Below are 21,351 nucleotides of genomic sequence, written 5' to 3'. Positions count from 1 at the left end.
TTATTGACTTGCTTGCCGTTAGCTTTATAAGGCATTGGTCAAATCTGTGAGAAGCTTTGGGTCCATTATCCAAGATGGAATTTAATGTAGACAAGTGAGAGATGTTACAGTTCCGTTGCACCAACCAGGATAGGTCTACACAGTGAGTGTTAGGACACTGAGGAACATGGGAAAACAAAGGGATCTGGGAATACAGGTCCACAGTTCACTGAAAATGACATCACAGGTAGATAGGGTCATAAAGAAAGCTTTCAACACACTGGCCTTCATAAATCAATGTATTGAGCACAGGATTTGGGATGTTACGGTGAAGTTGTACAAGACATTGGTGAGGCCCAATTTGGAATATTGTGTGCAGTTTTGGTCACCTACCTAAACTTAAGGACCTGAGTTATTGGAAACATTGAATAGGTTAGGACTTTATTCCTTGGAATGTCAAAGATTGAGAGGAGGTTTGATACAGGTATACAAAATCATGAGGGGTATAGATAGGGTAAATGCAAGCAGGCTTTTTCCACTGAGGTTGGGTGGGACTACAACCAGGAGTAGGCCATCTGGCCCGTTGAGCCTGCTCCACCATTAAATAAGATCTTGGCTGATCTGGCCATGGACTCATCTCCATCTACCCGCCTTTTCCCCATAACCATCAATTCCCCTACTATGCAAAAATTTATCCAACCTTGTCTTAAATATATTTACTGAGGTAGTCTCCTATCATGTTATCATGCTATCATGTTTGCTGTTGTGTGTTGGGGCAGCAGGCTGAGGGTAGCAGACACCAACAGAATCAACAAACTCATTCGTAAGGCCAGTGATGTTGTGGGGATGGAACTGGACTCTCTGACGGTGGTGTCTGAAAAGAGGATGCTGTCCAAGTTGCATGCCATCTTGGACAATGTCTCCCATCCACTCCATAATGTACTGGTTAGGCACAGGAGTACATTCAGCCAGAGACTCATTCCACCAAGATGCAACACTGAGCGTCATAGGAAGTCATTCCTGCCTGTGGCCATCAAACTTTACAACTCCTCCCTCGGAGTGTCAGACACCCTGAGCCAATAGGCTGGTCCTGGACTTATTTCCACTTGGCATAATTTACCTATTATTATTTAATTATTTATGGTTTTATATTGCAATATTTCTACACAATTCTTGGTTGGTGCGACTGTAACAAAACCCAATTTCCCTCAGGATCAATAAAGTATGTCTGTCTGTCCACTGCTTCATTGGGCAGAGAATTCCACTGATTCACCACTCTCTGGGAAAAGCAGTTCCTCCTCATCTCCGTCTTAAATCGACTCCCCCAAATCTTGAGGCTATGTCCCCTAGCTCCAGTCTCAACTACCAGTGGAAACAATTTTCCTTTTTCTATCTTATCTGTCCCTTTCATAATTTTATATGTTTCTATACAATCTCCTCTCATCCTTCTGAATTCCAGTGAGTACAGTCCCTGGAGACTCAAACTCTCCTCATAGTCTAACCCCATCTCTGGAGTCAACCTGGGGAACCTCCCCTGTACCACCTCCAAAGGCAGAATATCCTTCCTCAAGTGAGGAGACCAGAACTGCACACAGTACTCCAGGTACAGCCTCAACAATACCCTGTACAGTTGCAGCATAACCTCCCTGCTTTTAAATTCAACTCCTCTAGTAATGAAGGCCAACATACCATTTGCCTTATTAATGGCCTGCTGCACCTGCAAACCAATCTTTTGTGATTCACGCACAAACACTCCCAAGACCCTCTGCATGCTGCAATTTTTTTATCATTTAAAAATCTGATCTTTCATATTTCCTTCCAAAGTGATGATCTCGCATTTACCAACATTGTACTCCATCTGACAGACCCTTGCCCACTCACTTAACCTATCTATATCTCTCTGCAGACTCTCCATATATTCTACACAATTTGCTTTTCCACTCAATTTAGTATCATCACCTAACTTAGATACACTACAAGCCCTCTTCCAGATCGATAATGTATATTGTGAAAGTTGCAAGCCCAGCACCAACCCCTGCGGAACACTTCTCACCACTGATTGCCAACCAGAGTAACATTCATGTATCCCAACTCTCTGCTTTCTATGAGTTAGCTAATCCTCTATCAATGGTAATACATCACCCCCAACTCTATACATCCTTATCTTATGGATAAGTCTTTTATGTGGCACCTTATCGAACGCCTTCTGGAAATCCAAGTAAGTAATGTCTACCTGTTCCCCTCTATCCACTGTGCTCGTTACATCCTCAAAGAACTCCAGTTTCATGGTTTCAACATTTAAGAGTCACGTGTACATGGAGTAAAATGTATCATTTGTGTCAACAACTGACACAGTCTGAGGATGTGCTGAGGGCAGCCTGCAAGTGTCACCATGTTTCCAGTGCCAACATAGCACGCCACAATTTACAAACCCATTCACCTTTTCAGTGTGGAGGAATCCCACAAAGCCTCGGACAGAATGTATTAACAGCTCATGCATTGATTTACACCTATGACTGTGGGGCTAAGTACAGCTCCAACACCATAATAAATTTGCTGATGACACCACTGTTGTGGGCCGTATCAAAGGGGGTGATGAATCAGCATACAGGAGGGAGATTGAAAATTTGGCTGAGTGGTGTAATAGCAACAACCTCTCATTCAATGTCAATAAGAACAAGGAACTGATTGTAGACTTCAGGAGAGGAAAACCAGAGGTCCATGAGCCAGTAAGATCAGGACCTTGATAGAACCTCAACCACCTTGAAAAGGAAATAGACATTAAAGTGAGGAATTTAAGCTGTTTCCTCAGGTGAGCTCGAAGAGGCATCCAATTGAAGCCATCTTAGCTTTGTGAAGATGTGATACAGCCAGTCAGCACACTTTTCACACTCATCTATCGAAGTTTGCAAAGGTTTTTGACGACATGCCGAATCTCTGCAGACTCCTGAGGAATTTTGTCCTGCTTTCTTCGCAATAATATTTATATGATGGGTCCAGGACAGGTCCTCTGAGATAGTGACACTCTGGAATTTAAAGTTACTGACCCTTTCCACCTCTGATACTCTGATTAGATAGATAGATAGATAGATAGATAGATACTTTATTCATCCCCATGGGGAAATTCAACTTTTTTTCCATTGTCCCATACACTTGTTGTAGCAAAACTAATTACATACAATACTTAACTCAGTAAAAAATATGATATGCATCTAAATCACTATCTCAAAAAGCATTAATAATAGCTTTTAAAAAGTTCTTAAGTCCTGGCGGTTGAATTGTAAAGCCTAATGGCATTGGGGAGTATTGACCTCTTCATCCTGTCTGAGGAGCATTGCATCGATAGTAACCTGTCGCTGAAACTGCTTCTCTGTCTCTGGATGGTGCTATGTAGAGAATGTTCAGAGTTTTCCATAATTAACCGTAGCCTACTCAGCGCCCTTCGCTCAGCTCAAATTGTAGTTTTTTTAATACAGTGGATGAGTTCCCTTTCCTGGAGCTCACCGGCCAACCATTGTCCGACGTTCTCCAGGCAAGACTGTGGCCGACTGACTCCAGGCTGGTATTGCCAACTGAGGCATCAAGGGAGAAGAAACATCAAGATTTTGCTGCAAATGTATGTTCAGAAATGTCTGTAGTTGAGCAGTCACACTCTCTTTTGCTCGATGCTGGGAGAGTTTGCTGCCGATTCTCGGGTCTCACAATAAAAAAGCGACACAGCAGACTGTAATCTCGTAACAGCAACTGTCAGACTCCCTTTTGCTGTGAAAGTGGGTGACATCTCTCTGAACCTTGTTAATGAGAGAATGCTTTCACATGTCGACTGCAGATCACGCTCTCTCTGAGGGCTTTGCTATTGCTTGGTGGGAGCTGGGCGCTGAGGCTTTCTGCTGAAATGGACGGGAACATTTTTGAATCTATGTAATTCATTGCCACAGAAAGCTATGCAGGCCAGTTCATTGGGTATACTTAATACTCTTGATAGATTGGGGTGTAAAAGGTTAGGGGGAGAAGGCAGGAATACGGGGTTGAGAGGGATAATAAATCAGGCATGATAGAATGGCCGGGTTTAAACTGTTCCAGCATTGAAACAACCCTCCCCACCAACAACTATATCTTCATATTCGTTCAGAGATGAGGAGGGGTGCAGAGTCCGGGGGGAGGGGGGAGTGGAGAGGGAGGCTCACAGAGATGGGGAGGGTTTCACAGAGACGGAGAGGGGTGCAGGAGCCGGGGAGGGTGGTTTCACAGAGACGGGGAGGGGTGCAGGGGCCAGGGGAGGGTGGTTTTACAGAGACGGGGAGGGGTGCAGGGGCCAGGGAGGGTGGTTTCACAAAGACAGGGAGGGGTGCAGGGAACGGGGGAGGGTGGTTTCACAGAGACAGAGATGGGGAGGGGTGCAGGAACCGGGGAGGGTGGTTTCACAGAGTCGGGGAGGGGTTATGGGGAGAATGTTTAAACAGCACACAGACAGTGCCATTCTGTTGGGATTGAACCCAAACCTGTGGAGCAAGGAGACACTGTGATGCCCTCGATCACTAACTATGTGAAAGGTCTTGAACCTCTGTTTTTAATCACACAGGGAGCAGTAGGTTCTCCCTATTTTGGTAAACCCTCCCCCATCTCTGTAACTCTTCCTCCGGCCCCTAAGCCCCTCCCTGTCTCTGTGGTTGTATGTACGTGGGAGGAAACCCACACATTCACAGGGAGAACATGCGAACTCCACACAGACTGCGGTAGAGATCGAGTCCGGGTTTCTGGAGCTGTGAGACAGCGGTTCTACCCGCTGCATTAGTAGTGCGGAGGATTGCAGTTGGTGTCAGAGAGGAAACGGTATGCTCAAGCAAGCAGTTTCGGGCCCCTCATCTAAAGAAAAGATGTACTGGCATTGGAGAGGAGACTCATAGGAATGATTCTGGGAATGAAAGGGTTAACATGAGGAGCAGTTGATGGCTCTGGGCCTGTACTCACTGGAGTTTAAAAGAATTGGGGGCAGGGAAGAGAAAGAATCTCATTGCCACATTTTGAATATTGAAAAGCTTAGATGAGAGTACATGTGGAGAGGATGTTTTCTTTGGTGGGGGAATCTAGGACCAGAGGGTATGGCCTCAGAATTTGAGGATGTCCCTTAGAACGGAGATGAGGAAGAATTTCTTTAGCCAGGGAGTGTTGAATCTGTGCAATTCACTGTCACAGACAACTGAGGAGGGTTTTTTTATTGGTATTTTCATTGGGTATATTTAAAGACGAGGTTGATAGGCTCTTGATGGGTATGGGCAAAGATTCTGGGAGAAAGCAATAAAATAGGGTTAACAGGAACAATAAATCAGCCATGATGGAATGGGGAGCAAACTTGATGGGCTGAATGGCCTAATTCTGCTCCTATGTCTGATGGTTTATTCACCCACTGAGCAGATGGAAGTCAAAGTGCAGAGTGCAGGAAACTGTCAGCACGTCAGGCAGCATCTGAGGAGAGGGAAACAGTGTTTCGGATCAGAGTGGGTGCTGAGCGATCAGAGAGAATATCTTCTAGTCCTCCACAAAGCCGCACTGTTAGATCGCTGTGGCAGAGAAGAAGAACTTTGGTTTTCAATTAAACATCATCTCCTTAGAGATGCAGCTGCAATGACAATGGTTTAAAAGTCACTGCTTCATCATTTGCCCTCTCTGGAGGATTGGAGGGCAAGCTGAGAGAGCAGCAGACCTGCCAGGGCACATCTGAACACTCCCCCAAACACCTGAGGTCCTCAGGCATATGCCAGGGACATGCTCAGTTCCCATCCCGAGAGGCTGACACCGAACCACAAACCTGGCCATCAGTGGAAGTAACACTGATATTGAATCACAGAACCATCACGGGACTTCACAACAGCCAAGGTGCTTATTAAAACCTGTGGTGAAAGGATCAGGCAACATCCAAGTTATCTGACATGGCCTCCTCTACTGCCATACCGAAGCCACGCTCAGGATGGAGTAACACTTCAATCTGTCTGGCAGCCTCCAGCCCGATGACAATTTCTCCAACTTCTCGTAATTTCTTCCCCTCATGTCTTTCCATTCCCCATTCTGGCTCCCCTCCCACCTCTGACCTTTTCTTCCCTTTCTCCCATCCTATCAGATTCCTTCGCTGGTTCCAGCTTCTTACTTCATCCCCCCTTCCCTCTCCCCGGTCTGATTTATTTACTTAGCGATACAGCAAGAGTAGGCCCTTCTGTCCCTTCAAAACATGCCACCCCGTTTTAACCCCAATCTAATCACAGGACAACTTAATGACTAATTAACCTGTCCCGTACATTGTTGAACTACGGGAGGATATACAGAGACTCCATACGAAACAGTGCCTGGATTGAACTCTGAATTCCAGGCCACCCCGAGTTAACCGCTAAGTTACCACGCTGTCCCATCTTACTCTTCAGTCCATACTCCTCTCCTCTCCCCACCTTCCTAATCTGGCATCTTCCCCTTCCTTTCAAGTCCTGATGAAGGGACACAGCCCGAAACCTCAACTGTTTATTCCTTTCCATAGATGCTGCCTGACCTGCAGAGTTCCTCCAGCAATCTGCGTGGACTGTTAATGTTTCAGGTTGAGACTGTCAGGTGGAGGGTAGGTGAGCTGTATAGAATGGATGAGGGTGAATCCCGGTGAGGAAGGGAGAGTGGGAATAGTGACAGAGGATGGGAGGGGATAACAGTCAGGCAGCACAGAAACAGGTCCTTTAGCCCAACTCATCCTTGCTAACGATGCCCACCAAGCAAGACCCATTTCCCTATGTTTTGCTCATATGCCTCTAAACTAGGGGCTGTCAACCTGGAGTCTGCAAAGCCCTCAGTTAACAGTAGGGGTCCATGGCATAAAATAGGTTGGGAATCCCTGGTTTAAACCTTCCCTATCCATATACCTGTCCAATGTAGAGACAAGGACTTGTGTTTTTCATGTAGTCATTGTCAAAATATAGCAGATGCTGAAAATGTGAAACAAAATTAGGAAATGACAGCACAAACAAGAAAAGAAAATTGCCAGATGCTGGAAATCTGAGCAACACACACAAAATGCTGGAGGAACTCAGCAGGCCAGGCAGCATCTATGGAGAAAATTACAGCGCACGTTTTGGGGCCGAAATCCTTTGTCAGGACTCGAGGAAAAAAAGCTGAGGAGTAGATTTGAAAGGTGCGGGGAGGGGAGAGAGAAACACCAGATGAGAGGTGAAACTTGGAGGGAAGGGATGAAGCAAAGAGCTGGGAAGTTGATTGGTGAAACATCCCTTGTCCCTCTCTCATGTTATCTCCTTGGCTGCCCATTGCCTCCCTCTGGTGCTCCTCTCCCCCCCACCCCCCTTCTTCTACGGCCTTCTGTCTTTTTCACCAATCACCTTCCTTGCTCTTTGCTTCCTCCCTCCCCCTCCAAATTTCACCTATCATCTGGTGGTTCTCTTTCCCCTCCCCCCACTTTTCAAATCTATTCCTCAGCTTTTTCTCTCCAATCCTGACAAAGGGTCTCAGCCCGAAACGCCGACAGTACTTCTTTCCATAGATGCTGCCTGGCCTGCTGAGTTCCTCCAGCACTTTTTGTGTGTGTGTGTGCTGCTAGGAAATGCTGGAGTCACCCAGGTCAGCCAGCACCTCTTGAGAGGAACAGGGTCAACGTTTCAAGGGGGTGCTGGCTGACTTTGTTCCACAAAAGTGCAGCCTAACTTGTTGAGCATTTCCAACTTCTCTCCATGTTCAGCCTAACCTGGTGGTCTCACTTTCTGAGCTCTGAGCTGAATTTTCTTTCCTTTTCCACAGCTGTCTGACTCTTCGGTGACTGTAGTACTCACCATTTCTATTTCAGATGTATACCACCTGCAGAGCATTGTGCTGGGATTGATATAATGTGTAAACACATCGATCGCAGAAGTAGCTCCTCGGAGAGAAACCACCCAGCTCATTAATGGGGTATTGATGCGTTTACATATTCACATTATGTTTTGGCTCAATTCCTCTTACATTTTACAATCGGAGTCAAACAAAATGGAAAAAGGCTTTTTGGCCCAAATTGCCCATGCCATCAAGATGTCCACAAGATAGTCCTGATTGACCCTAAACCAGAGGTTTGCAACCTTTATTATGCCATGGACCAATACCATTAAGCAAGAGGTCTGTAGCCCCAGGTCGTGAACCCTGCTCTGAGCCATTCCTATCCATGTACCTATCCAAGTGTCCTTTAGATGTTTTATTGTACCTGCCTTGTATTCCAAGATGGTGGCGCGACGCAGCTTGCAGCAGCCACTCCGGAGCTGATTATCTGTTATTTGTTAAGTGGGGTGCCGTGCACAATCCTAATCTGATGAAAAACGGACGTGGGAGCACAGAGGAACATCTGGAAATCTCCAGGAAGGTCTTCTTCATTGCTGCTGCTGCTGTGAGGTCTGGATCTCTGCTGAGAAGAACAGGCCCCCAGTCCTCGGAATCGCGTTGGCGTTGGCCATCGGCGGGGGTGTCGTAGCGCACTCAGCAGAGGATGGTGCTCGGAGAGGCTGTGCCAGAGGGGATGGTCGGAGGCTCGGAGGTTCGACGGACTCGGAGTCCTCTGCGGTCAGGTCGCTTTCGGTGTGTGCTGCGTCTGCGAGGCTGGGTTCGACGGAGCTTTCATTGTGTGCTGTGTCTGCAAGGCTGGGTTCGACGGAGCTTTCACTGTGTGCTGGGTCTGCGAGGCTGGGTTCGACGGAGCTTTCACTGTGTGCTGGGTCTGCGAGGCTGGGTTCGACGGAGCTTTCACTGTGTGCTGCGTCTGCGAGGCTGGGTTCGACGGAGCTTTCACTGTGTGCTGCGTCTGCGAGGCTGGGTTCGACGGAGCTTTCACTGTGTGCTGCGTCTGCAAGGCTGAGTCCAGCAGCTTGGAAGTCCATAGCGGGGGTACCCCCTTCTGCCGCCGGCATGGGATGACGAGTCCATCGGGACCCTGGGGACTTGTGGAAACTGTGTGGTGGTTTCTTTTGGACTTATAGTCTTTTAACATCTTTGGACTATTTTTTTTTACTGTGCCCATGGTCTTTTTTTTATCAACTATGTTATAACTATGTTAACTATGTTATAACTATGTTAACTATAATTATATGTAACTATGTGGTTTTTGTACGTCTTGTAACTTTAGTTTTTGGTTTGTTGGGTGGTAGAGTTGGTCTCCTGACTTGGTGTGTCTGGGTAGTCTTGTTTTGTCTGGTGGATTTGGAGTTCCTTTCCAGGGAATGCGCTAAGATGGTAGCGCGATATTAATACGCAGAAGCCTCTCCGGACTCTGGATTGGGGATTGCCAAACGTTATGTAGATTTTCTGGTCTAGTCTGTTTCGTCATGTGCTTTTGTGATATCATTCTGGAGGAACATTGTCTCATTTTTTAACTGCATTGTATTTGTGGTTTCTAAATGACAATAAACTGAAATTCAATTCAACCATTTCCCCTGACAGCTCATCTCCTATACCCATGACCAGCTGGATGAAAAAGTTGCCCCTCAGGTCCCCTTTAAATCTTTCCCCTCTTACCTTAAAGCTGTGCCCTGTAGTTTTAGATTCCCCTACCCTGGAGAAAGACAGTGCCCATCCACCCTACCTATGACCTGACGAAGGGTCTTGTGCCTGAAACATCGAAAGTCAATTCACCTCCAGAGATGCTGCCCGAGCTGTTGAGCTCCTGCAGATTTTGTGTGTGGTGCACTGTTTGAAGAAGTTGCCCCTCAGGACCATTTTAAATCTTTCGCCCATCAGCTTAACCTGTTCTTTCTGACTTTTAGCTCCCATTTTCTGAGAGAGAGCTATGAACCCTATTTATAGAGGGGTGTCCTTTTAGAATGGAGATGAGGAGGAATTTATGTAGCCAAAGAGTGGTGAATCTGTGGAATTCATTGTCACAGGCAGCTGTGGAGGCCAAGGCTGTATGTATATTTAAGGCAGAGGTTGATAAGATTCTTGATTGGTCAGGGTGTGAACGGATGTAGGGAGAAAGTGGGAGATTGGGCCTGAGAGGAAAATTGAATCAGCCACAATGAAATGGCAGAGCAGACTCGATGGGCCAAATGGACTAATTCTGCTCCTATATTTTATGGTCGTATACCTCTGAAGATCTTATACATTTCCATGAAGCCTAGTCTCCCCTCAATCCAAGAAATAACAGCCCAGCCTGGTCAACCTCTCCCTATAATTCAGGTCATCCAGTCCTGGCAACGTCCTTATGCATCTTCTTGCCACTCTTGGCATGTTAATAATGTCTTTCCTATAACAGGGAGACCAAAACTAAACACATTACTCCTACTACAGCCTCAGCAACGTGAGACCTCTCAACTCCTCGACTTAATGCTATGACTGATGAAGGCCAGCATGCCAAGCATCATATTCACTGCGTCATCTACTCATGTCACCATCTAGGGCGAATTACATGATAGGTGGTGGTGACAGAGGGCTAGAGGTGCTAGAATCTGATTGGAGAAGACAGCTGAACATTGAACTGACCAAGGGAGTTGGTGAGGGCAGACAGGAACGGCGGGGGGGACTCAGTGAAGAATGGGTGTGAGCAGGGTATGAATGGAGCAGGTGAGACAGTTACTGGTTAGGAAGGAGCTGGTGTATTGATCAGAGAGAAACAGATGGGCAGGGTGGCACTCTCACTGCTGGTTCAGAAGCTGCTAAAACCAGTGTAACCCTCTCAGCTGGGCTTGTACACAAATATAGGAGTGGACTTTTCACCCATTCAACAAGATATTTGTCAATGTATATTTCATTAGGAGTTTGAGGAGATGTGGTATGTCACCAAAGACTCCAGCATATTTCTACAAATGTATGGTGGAGAGCATTCTGAATGGTTACGGGTATGGAGGCTCCAAGGCAAAGATGGAAAAAACTGCGGAAAGTTGCAAACTCAACCACCTCTATTACGGCAGCAGTCTGCTTCCCGAGGAGATGCAACAGTAAGGCCCCCCACCCCCGGCACCCAGGACACGCCCTCTTCTCAGTGGTATATCAATGAGCCCATAAACACCACCGCACTGTTTGCTCTCATTTTGCACTACTTATTTCATTTTTATATGCATTTATTGTAATTTAAAGTTTTTATTACATTTTGCAATGTCCCGCTGCCGCAAAACAAAAAATATACAAAATATGCCTTTGATATTCAACCTGTTTCTGATTCACGGTTGACTTTTAGAACAGTACAGGCCCTTCCACACAATGTTGTACTGACATTTTAACCTTCTCCAAGGTCAACCAAACCCTTCCCTCCGACACAGCACTCCACTTTTCTGTCACCCGTAGGCCAATCTACGAGTCATTTGTAACAAACTCATTTTTTTCCCAGTGCTCAGTATACAAGATTTGACAGATATTTGGATATTTCAGCAATTCCCTGGTTTCCTCCCACATTTGAAAGATGTGCCAGTTAGGCTGAGTGAATTGTGGGCATGGGGAGTGCAGCAACGTTTGTGGGATGACCCTGGCACAATTCTCAGACTGTGCCAGCCACTGTACGTTTCCATGCTTCAGGATTAAATTCTGACTTATTTCGGGTACTTTGCCAGGAGGAGGGAAAAATGACAAAATCCCTACGGGACCGGATTGGGGAGCTGTGCCAGCCAAAGGGTGACCCACCAGAGATCTTCACCTCGACCCACGACTTTGCCAGAATTCTGAAAAATGATCAAGTCCCACTGTGGAAATCCCTGCGAGACAGATTTCGACTGCTCTGCCAGCCTTGGGGGCAGTACGTTGGGGCAGACTTCCACCGTTTGTGTTAACAATGGATACGCTGGGGCCACACATTCCGGCAACAACACAGCATTCTTACCATGTTCAGCAGAATATCACACAGGCAACAAAACATCACCATTACCAGAAAGTATTGATTTCCCCTGAGCAACACTGTGCCCAGGACACAGGTGAGGCTGCTTTTCACGTCATTATCACAGCTACTGTTCTGGGAATATGGATCTGCATGAACATCGATTTCTCCAACTTCTGGTATTTTTGTCCCTGTCGCCCTTCCATCATCTTCATTTCTCCACTCTGGCCTACTACCCCTTCTCCAGACCTGCCTATTACCTCCCCCAGTGTCTCTCCTCCTACCCCTTCTCCAGACCTGCCTATTACCTCCCCCAGTGTCTCTCCTCCTACCCCTTCTCCACACCTGCCTATTACCTCCCCCAGTGTCTCTCCTCCTACCCCTTCTCCAGACCTGCCTATTACCTCCCCCAGTGTCCCTCCTTCCCTTTCTCCCATAATCCATTCTGCTCTCCTATCAGATTCCTCCTTCTTCAGCCCTTTGCCTTTTCCACCTATCACCTCCCAGCTTCTTATTTTATGCCCCCTACTCCAAACACCTGGCTTCTCCTATTACCTTGTGATATAACCATATAACAATCACAGCACGGAAACAGGCCATCTCGGCCCTCCTAGTCCATGCCGAACTCTTAACCTCACCTAGTCCCACCTACCCGCACTCAGCCCATAACCCTCCACTCCTTTCCTGTCCATATACCTATCCAATTTTACCTTAAATGACACAACTGAACTGGCCTCTACTACTTCTACAGGAAGCTCATTCCACACAGCTATCACTCTCTGAGTAAAGAAATACCCCCTTGTGTTTCCCTTAAACTTTTGCCCCCAACTCTCAAATCATGTCCTCTCGTTTGAATCTCCCCTACTCTCAATGGAAACAGCCTATTCACGTCAACTCTATCTATCCCTCTCAACATTTTAAATACCTCGATCAAATCCCCCCTCAACCTTCTATGCTCCAATGAATAGAGTCCTAACTTGTTCAACCTTTCTCTGTAACTTAAGTGCTGAAACCCAGGTAACATCCTAGTAAATCGTCTTTGCACTCTCTCTAATTTATTGATATCTTTCCTATAATTCGGTGACCAGAACTGTGATGAAAGGTCTCAACCAGAAACATCGACTCCTTATTCTCCTCCATAGATGCTGCCTGACCTGCTGATTTCCTCCAACATTTTGTGTGTGTTACCCTGATGTGACTCTCCCCAATTTGTAAGGCGGGCACACTTGTAAGGTCACAGCAGCAAGATGATATTAACCAGGATTTGGGACTGTTTAGAGATTTTGATGCCTTACCATCCTGCTCACCAGAGTCTGCTGAACACCTTTACAGTTCCCAGATGCCAAGTGTTTGATGGTTCTGGGTCTGTGCTCCCTGGAGTTTAGAAGAATGAGGGGAATCTCACTGAAACCCATCGAATACTGAAAGGCCTAGATAGAGTGGATATGGAGATGATGTTTCCGACAGTGGGAGAAGGCAGAAGAATGGGTTGAGATCCATAAATCAGCCACGATGGAATGGTGGAGCAGACTTGATGGGCCGAATGGCCTAATTCTGCTCTTATGGCTGAAGGTCAGGAAAATGTGTGAGGCTACTCTGAACAATAAAAAAGTGTAAAGTGACTTTGGATGGTAATCCAGTAGTCTGGGAAATTAGCGAGTTTCTGGGTCGTGGGAGAGAATCACGACACCCGGAGGAATGGACAACGCTGGAGGTCAGGATTGAACCTGGATCTCTGGGGCTGTGAGGCAGTGGCTTCACACACTAATTGTTCTGTTCTGTTCGAGTGGGGATGTGCCCAGACAACAGTAACTGGTACAGTCAAACAAATATTTGCCAAGCAAATACTGTAACCAAGACTCCTGACTCCCAAATCCCAGCACCAGCTCCACCCTTTGGACTCCTGCTCTCTGCCGGCCAGCCTCACCCTGGGTCTCACCTGGTGGGAACATGACCTCAACACTCCACTCATGTTGCAATACACATCTATTTTTTATGCACTGTATATTTTTATTGTAAGATATATTATATGTCTTGCACTGTACTGCTGCCACATGACACACAGGACAGTAACAATGAGACTGACCTCGCACTCTAATCCCTGCTGAGCCCAGCTCAGACACCACCTCCGCTCCCGTGTCTCAGGGAACCTCGCCCAGTTCGATAGCTGGGAGCAGGGCCCCAAGGAGTAAACACCCACCCCCTAACGGGACTAGACGGGAGAGGGAGGAGTTTTACATTGTTTTATTTAGGGATACAGCGTGAAACAGCCCCACCCTGTCCCCCAGCCTTCAAACTGTGCCACCCAACAACCTATCTACTTAACCTTAGCATTATCACAGGACAATTTACAATGACCAATTAACCTACAACCCGTATGTCTCCCGGGCTGTGGGAGGGAACCAGAGGAGCTGGAGAAAACCCATACGGTCACGGGAAGAACATACGAACTCCTCACAGACAGCAACACAATTCGACTCCAAACTCCAACACCCCCAGCTGTAATAGCATCGTGCTGACCATCGCAGTTACCCCCTCTGGAGGCATGGGGTGAAGTGAGGGGGATGAGGAGGTGAAAGGGGTGGGGAGTGGAAGCAGGGAAGGGGGTGTGGGGGTAAGATAAGGGGAGGAGGTAGAGTACTGGGGAGGTCACTCCATTCTTTAAGAAGTGAGGGAGGCAAAAAAGAAATTATGTCAGTTAGCCTGACTTGAGTGGTTGGAAAGATGGAGTCCATTAAGGATGAGGTCTCAAGGTATTTGGAGGCACATGATAAAACAAAGCAAAGGCATCATGGTTTTCTTAAGGGGCAGTCTTAATGGATAAATCCATTGGAATCCTGAGGAGATAACAGGCAGGACAGACAAAGGAGAATTGGTGTATGTTGTGCACAGTACTTGGATTTTCTGAAGGCCTTTGACAAGTGGCCACACATGACGCTGCTAAACAAGTTAAGACTGATGGTATTACAGGAAAGATTCTAACATGAATAAAGCAGTAGCTGATTGGCAGGAGGCAAAGAAGGGAAATAAAGAGAGCCTTTTCTGGTTGGCTGTCAGTGACTAGTGTTCCACAGGGGTTGGTGTTAAGACCGCTTCCTTTTATGCTACGTTATAAGGGTGACGGAATTAAAGCAGGATCTCCCAGTGGCCACACATTTTAATTCCACATCCCATTCCCATTCTGATATGTCTATCCATGGCCGCCTCTACTGTCAAGATGAAGCCACACTCAGGTTGGAGGAACAACACCTTATATACCGGCTGGGTAGCCTCCAACCTGATGGCATGAACGTTGACTTCTCTAACTTCCGTTAGTGCCCCTCCTCCCCTTCTTACCCCATCCTTGACATATTTAATTGTTTTTTTTCTCTCTCTCTCTGCCTGTTCTCCATCTCCCTCTGGTGCTTCCCCCACCCCCCCCCCCCCCCACCTTTCTTTCTCCCGAGGCCTCCCATCCCATTATCCTTTCCCTTCTCCAGCTCGGTATCACTTTCGCCAATCACCTTTCCAGCTCTTAGCTTCATCCCACCCCCTCCGGTCTTCGCCTATCATTTCGCATTTCCCCCTCCCCCCCACTACTTTCAAATCTCTTAGTACCTTTTCTTTCAGTTAGTCCTGACGAAGGGTCTCAGCCCGAAATGTCGACAGTGCTTCTCCTTATAGATGCTGCCTGGTCTGCTGTGTTTCACCAGCATTTAGTGTGTGTTGATGGCTTTGTTGCAAAGTTTGCAGATGATACAAAGACTGGTGGAGGGGCAGGTAGTGTTGAGGAAGCAGGGAGTCAGCCAGAAGGGCTTAGATTAGGAGACTGGACAAAGAAGTGACAAATGTGAGGAAGTGCATGGTCATGCACTTGGTAGAAGGAATTTAGTTGTTGACTATCACAAAGAAGAAAAATCTGCAAACGCTGGAAATCAATGTAACACACACAAAATGTTGGAGGAACTCATCAGGCCAGGCAGCATCAATGGAGAAGAGTAACCAGTCGACGATTCAGGCCGAGACGCTCATCACAAAAAAGTAGCAGATGGATAAAGTGTTGGTAAGTGTATGATAATGTATTTTGATAAAGGCAACAATAGTGCCCGTTATTATCTAACTAGGGAGGAGGTTCAAACATCAGAGGTGGAGAGGGATGTAGGAGTCCTCGTGCAAGACTCCCAGAAGGTAAAGAGGGCAAATGCAATGTTGGCATTTATTTCAAAGGGAATGGAATATAAAAATAAGGAGATAATGCTGAGGCTTTTTAAGAAAATAGTCAGGCTGCACTTGGAATATTGTCAACAGTTTTGGGAAAACCCCATATCTCAGAAAGGATGTGTTGTCATTGGAGAGAGTCCAGGGGAGGTTCATGAGGATGACTCTGGGAATGAAGGGGCTAACATATGAGGAGCGTTTGGTAGCCTTGGGCCTGTACTTACTGGAATTTAGAAGAATGCGTGGGGATCTCATTGAAACCTACCGAATGTTGAAAGAACTAGATAGTATGGATGTGGAGAGGATGTTTCCTGTGGTGGGGGTATCCAGAACTAGAGGGCACAGCCGTAAGGAAGAATTTTTTTTAGCCAAAGAGTGGTGAATCTGTGGAATGCTCTGCCACAGACTGTGGCGGAGGCCAAGTCCATGTGTATACCTAAAGCAGAAGCTGATAGATTTCTGAATAGTCAGGACACCAAAGGATATGGTGAGAGGGCAGGTGTAAGGGGTTGAATGGGATCTGGGATCAGCCATCATGGAATTACTGTTTACTCTTTTCCACAGATGCTGCCTGGCTTGCTAAGTTCCTCCAGCATTTTGTGTGCATTAGGTGTTGACTATTTTCTAAACGGGGAGAATACTCAGAAATCAGAGATGCAAAGGGACTTGGGACTCCTCCTGCAGGATTCTCTGAAGGTTAACTTGCAGGTTGAGTCGGTGGTGAGGAAGGCAAATGCAATGTTGGCATTCATTTAAGTGGACGAGAATATAAAAGCAAGAATGTAATATTGAAGCTTTATGAAGCATTGATCAGACTGCACTTTTAAGTACCGTGAGCAGTTTTAGGCCCCTTATCTGAGAAAGGGTGTGCTGGCATTGAGGAGGGTTTAGAGGAGTTATCTCAGGAATGAAAGGGTTAACCTATGAGGAGTGTTTGGTGGCTCTGGGTCTGTACTCGCTGGAGTTTGAACCTCATTGAAACCTATCAATAGACCTAGATAGATGGAAGTGGAGAGGATTCTTGTAGTTGTTTTCAGGATCAGAGGGCACAACCTCAGAATAGAGGGACGTCCATTTAGAACAGAGATGGAGGAATTTGTTTAGCCAGAGGGTGGTGAATCTGTGGAATTCATTGGCACAGCTGGCCATGGAAGACAAGTCATTGGGTATATTTAAAGTTGGGCTTCACAGGTTATTAATTAGTCAGGGCATCAAAGGTTATATGTGGAAGGAAAGAGAATGGGGTTGAAAGGGTTAATAAATCAGCCATGATGGGACAGCAGAGCAAATTTAAAGGGATGAATGGCCTAATTCTGTTCCTATGTCTAGTTGGAGGGTGAGGGAAGGTAGAAGGGGAGGGAGGAGGTGGGGGTTGCTAGAGGGGGAAGGGATCAGAATGGGACAAGTTGTGCAAGGAGGCAGATGGTGGGGGGGCAAATGGAGGGGACCACGGCTGTAGACGAAGGGGGAGTGGTGATGAGCATTTATTGGTGACACACTGGGGTTACCAGGGGAGCATTAATAATTTTACGGGGTGGAGGAGAGGATGGTCACAGCCAAACCCAGTGGAGAGGCATAGGTACAGCCAAGCCCAGACCATTGGTAAAGGGAGTGGAATGCAGCCAGTATGAAAGTGATGGGCTGAATAGCCTGGTTCTGTACTGCCAACTCTACAACTGGTCCCTACCTGCCTCCATCATCCGGTACTAACCAAGGCCATTAGCAACCATGGCCCCACACAGGTTCACATCTGGGGAGGCTTGGGCAAGACCAGTGGTGCAGCTGAAAAGCACCGACGCACGCAGCCTGCCCACGGACACCTGAGGCAGCCGGAACTAATCACCTGCAGCGCTGCCGTGACAATATCTCGTCGCTAGGAGACCAGGCCAGAGATGACAGGGTGTAGCATTACCATGTCTCCGTGTCGTCTGACCCTCCATAAATCACTCCATTCAGAATCAGTCCAAACTCTCCCTCCTTACTCTGGAGGAATCCTTGGCACACAGCCTTCTCCAACACCAGCTAAACCTGACAAACCAAAATAGACCGGGCACAGAGAGGATGTTTCTGATAGTGGGTGAGCGAGGACGAGACGGAACACCCTCAGAATACAAGGAATCCCTTCAGAACAGAAATGAGGAGGAATTTCTTTAGCCAGAGAGTGGTGAATCTACAGAATGGGGTTGAGAGCGATAATAAATCAGCCAACATGTAATGGAAGAACAGACTCAATGGGCCGAATGGCCTAATTTGCCCTCCACTTTATGGCCCAGAGAAGCGGTCAGTGCACTGCTTTGCCACTCCAGCAATCACCAGCTGGCATTCAGTGTCTGTGAGGAGTTTGTACGCTCCGCTCGACTGCGTGCTCCGGTTTAGTCCCACACCCCGGAGATGGCCAGGTGAGTTGTGGGCATGCCAGAAGCTTGGTAACACGTGTGGGCTGCCCCCAGCACATCCTCAGACAGTGTTCGTCGCTGACACAAACAACACATTTCACTATTTGTTTTGATGTACATGTGACAAATAAAACAAATCTTTTGTCTTTAATACCTTCTGCCAGCACCTCCAGGAACACAGTCACAGCGGAGGGTCAGGGTGGGAGAGTGTAACTTCAGCCAGAGGGGTGACTAATTCTTTCCCTCCCCTCTACCACACTACTGGCTCAGACTCTGAGCGTGTTCAGGAGGGCGACTGGTGTCCAGTAATCGTGGCAAAGACGGGGTGAGGGGTTTGTGCAGGCCAGTGGCACCTCGGTCAAACATTGACTGTGACTTCACTGTGTGTCAGAACAAGAGGGATGGGCCGAGTGGTCACTGAGGCTTCAACTCTGCAACAGTGTACAGAGGCTTTAAAAGGCATTGGTCAGACCTCACTTGGGCCTCTTGTGTAAGAAAAGATGTGCTGGCATTAGGGAGGGTCCAGAGGAGATTCACAAGAATAATCCTGGCAATGAAATGGTTAATATATGAGGAGCATTTGGGCCTGAAATCTCCGGCGTTTAGGAAAACGACAGGGTTTCTCAATGAACCTATCAAGTATTGAAAGGCCTAGATACAGTGGATGTGTTTCCTATCTGGGGTGGTGGGAATCCAGGACCAGTGGGCACAGCCTCAGAATAGAGGCATGTCCATTTAGAACAGAGATGAGAAATTTCTTTCGTCAGAGGGTGGTAAATCTGTGGAACTCATTGCCACCGACAGCTGTGGAGGACAAGTTATTGAGCATATTTGAAATGGTGGTTGATAAGTTCTTGATTGGTCAGGGTGTCAGAGGTTAAGAGGAGAAGGCAGTGGAATGAGGTTGAGAGGGATAATGGATAGAGCAGACTCGATGGGCTGAATAACTCAACTCTGTTCTTTTGTCTCATGTATTTCTGAACGTACATCTCGTCATAATATTCCCTCGCCCTTCCTTGTCTCAGTCCCTCCCCATCACTCTTCCACACTTCCACCTCCTCAACACCCTACCCCAATGAGGGGTGACCCACCTGAAGGGGACATGACAGGGAGAAGTGAAGATGTTTCCACCAGTGGAAGATCGAAGGAGGGGACAGAGTTACAGGGTTAGAGGGTGGAAATTTAAAACTGAGGTGTGTAGGGACTTGTCACAGACGGAGGTGGATGGCTGGAATTCTCCACCCCAGAGAGGATATGGAGATAAATGTTTGATGGCGATGGGGCACTGGCACAGAAAGGGAGAGAAGGCCTGGGACAGATTAGTCATGATCAGATTGAATGGCGACGACTGAGGAGCCTCCTGGCCCTGACAACAGGACTGACTCCCGAAGTCTGGTGTTACGTTCACAGAGAGAATGGACTCTGAACCTAACGCAACCTCCTTCCTCAGCTCATCCACCACTCAAACCCTCGTACCTCATCCTGTCATCCCTCCCTCCCTCCATTTTCCCCATGACCTCCTTCCGTTTCTTTTTCCAGGACATTTTCTCCACCGCACTCCTCCTTCTCCCTCCCCGCCTCTCAGAGTCTCCTTACCCGGACTGCCTGCGGCTCATGGTGCTGCAGACAGCGGTCGCTCCTCCGCCCCGTCCTGGCAGCTTCTCCGGTTGCCAAGGGGAGGAAAGGGGCGGGGTCGGGCTACAAATAAGAACACGTCACGTGGTGGGTCGCGACTCCAACCAATCACCAGTGCTGCAGGCCAGACATCCCGCCTCCCTTGCTCGCCATTGGTTGCGATCCCGATGTATCTCTGCGATGTATCTTTATCAGGTAGGTGGTGACTGAGGGGGATTTGAGAGGTTGAAGAGCCAGAGGAGGTTTTGGACGATGTTTTCGGAGCAGGGAACTCGATTGTACGACTAAAAAGGTGGTGCAAAAGAGGTTGAAGTCCTATGTTTGAGGGTTTTGGTGTTGTATTTGCAGAATAAACGGCTACTAACCCTACTGGAACAAGAAGTCACCGAAGTTTAAAAGAAGAAATGTTATAAATCTCGACAGATGTGGGAAGCATTCTGAATGGTTGCATCAGTCTGGTACAGAGGCCCCAATGCACAAAATCGAAAGATGCTGCCCGGGTGGGGGGGGGGGCGGGGGGGGGCAACATCATAAAGGACTCCTCCCATCCTGCGCACGGACTGTTTGATCTGCTTCCGTCTGGTAGATAGATAGATAGATAGATAGATACTTTATTCATCCCCATGGGGAAATTCAACTTTTTTTCCAATGTCCCATACACTTGTTGTAGCAAAACTAGTTACATACAATACTTAACTCAGTAAAAAATATGATATGCATCTAAATCACCGTCTCAAAAAGCATTAATAATAGCTTTTAAAAAGTTCTTAAGTCCTGGCGGTTGAATTGTAAAGCCTAATGGCATTGGGGAGTATTGACCTCTTCATCCTGTCTGAGGAGCATTGCATCGATAGTAACCTGTCGCTGAAACTGCTTCTCTGTCTCTGGATGGTGCTATGTAGAGGATGTTCAGAGTTATCCATAATTGACCGTAGCCTACTCAGCGCCCTTCGCTCAGCTACCGATGTTAAACTCTCCAGTACTTTGCCCACGACAGAGCCCGCCTTCCTTACCAGCTTATTAAGACGTGAGGCGTCCCTCTTCTTAATGCTTCCTCCCCAACACGCCACCACAAAGAAGAGGGCGCTCTCCACAACTGACCTATAGAACATCTTCAGCATCTCACTACAGACATTGAATGACGCCAACCTTCTTAGGAAGTACAGTCGACTCTGTGCCTTCCTGCACAAGGCATCTGTGTTGGCAGTCCAGTCTAGCTTCTCGTCTAACTGTACTCCCAGATACTTGTAGGTCTTAACCTGCTCCACACATTCTCCATTAATGATCACTGGCTCCATATGAGGCCTAGATCTCCTAAAGTCCACCACCATCTCC

At 47.3% G+C, this 21,351-nt stretch overlaps 1 protein-coding gene across 3 annotated transcripts in view; it reads right to left on the bottom strand.

The window, feature by feature from the left end:
• erich3 (glutamate-rich 3) overlaps positions 1-20,050 on the bottom strand; it is a 68,806-nt gene extending 48,756 nt beyond the window's left edge. For all 3 annotated transcript variants that reach the window (XM_073062475.1, XM_073062476.1, XM_073062477.1), the window contains exon 1: positions 19,978-20,050. In XM_073062475.1, coding sequence (XP_072918576.1) covers positions 19,978-19,997 — 20 coding nt within the window. In that variant the 5' untranslated portion in view covers positions 19,998-20,050. The remainder of the gene's footprint in view (positions 1-19,977) is intronic.
• Positions 20,051-21,351: the final 1,301 nt, after the last annotated feature.

The sequence above is a fragment of the Hemitrygon akajei genome, chromosome 12 (genome assembly GCF_048418815.1).
Source record: "Hemitrygon akajei chromosome 12, sHemAka1.3, whole genome shotgun sequence".
In the NCBI taxonomy this organism is placed as follows: Eukaryota; Metazoa; Chordata; class Chondrichthyes; order Myliobatiformes; family Dasyatidae; genus Hemitrygon; species Hemitrygon akajei.
This window is presented reverse-complemented; position numbering and strand designations above follow the sequence as displayed.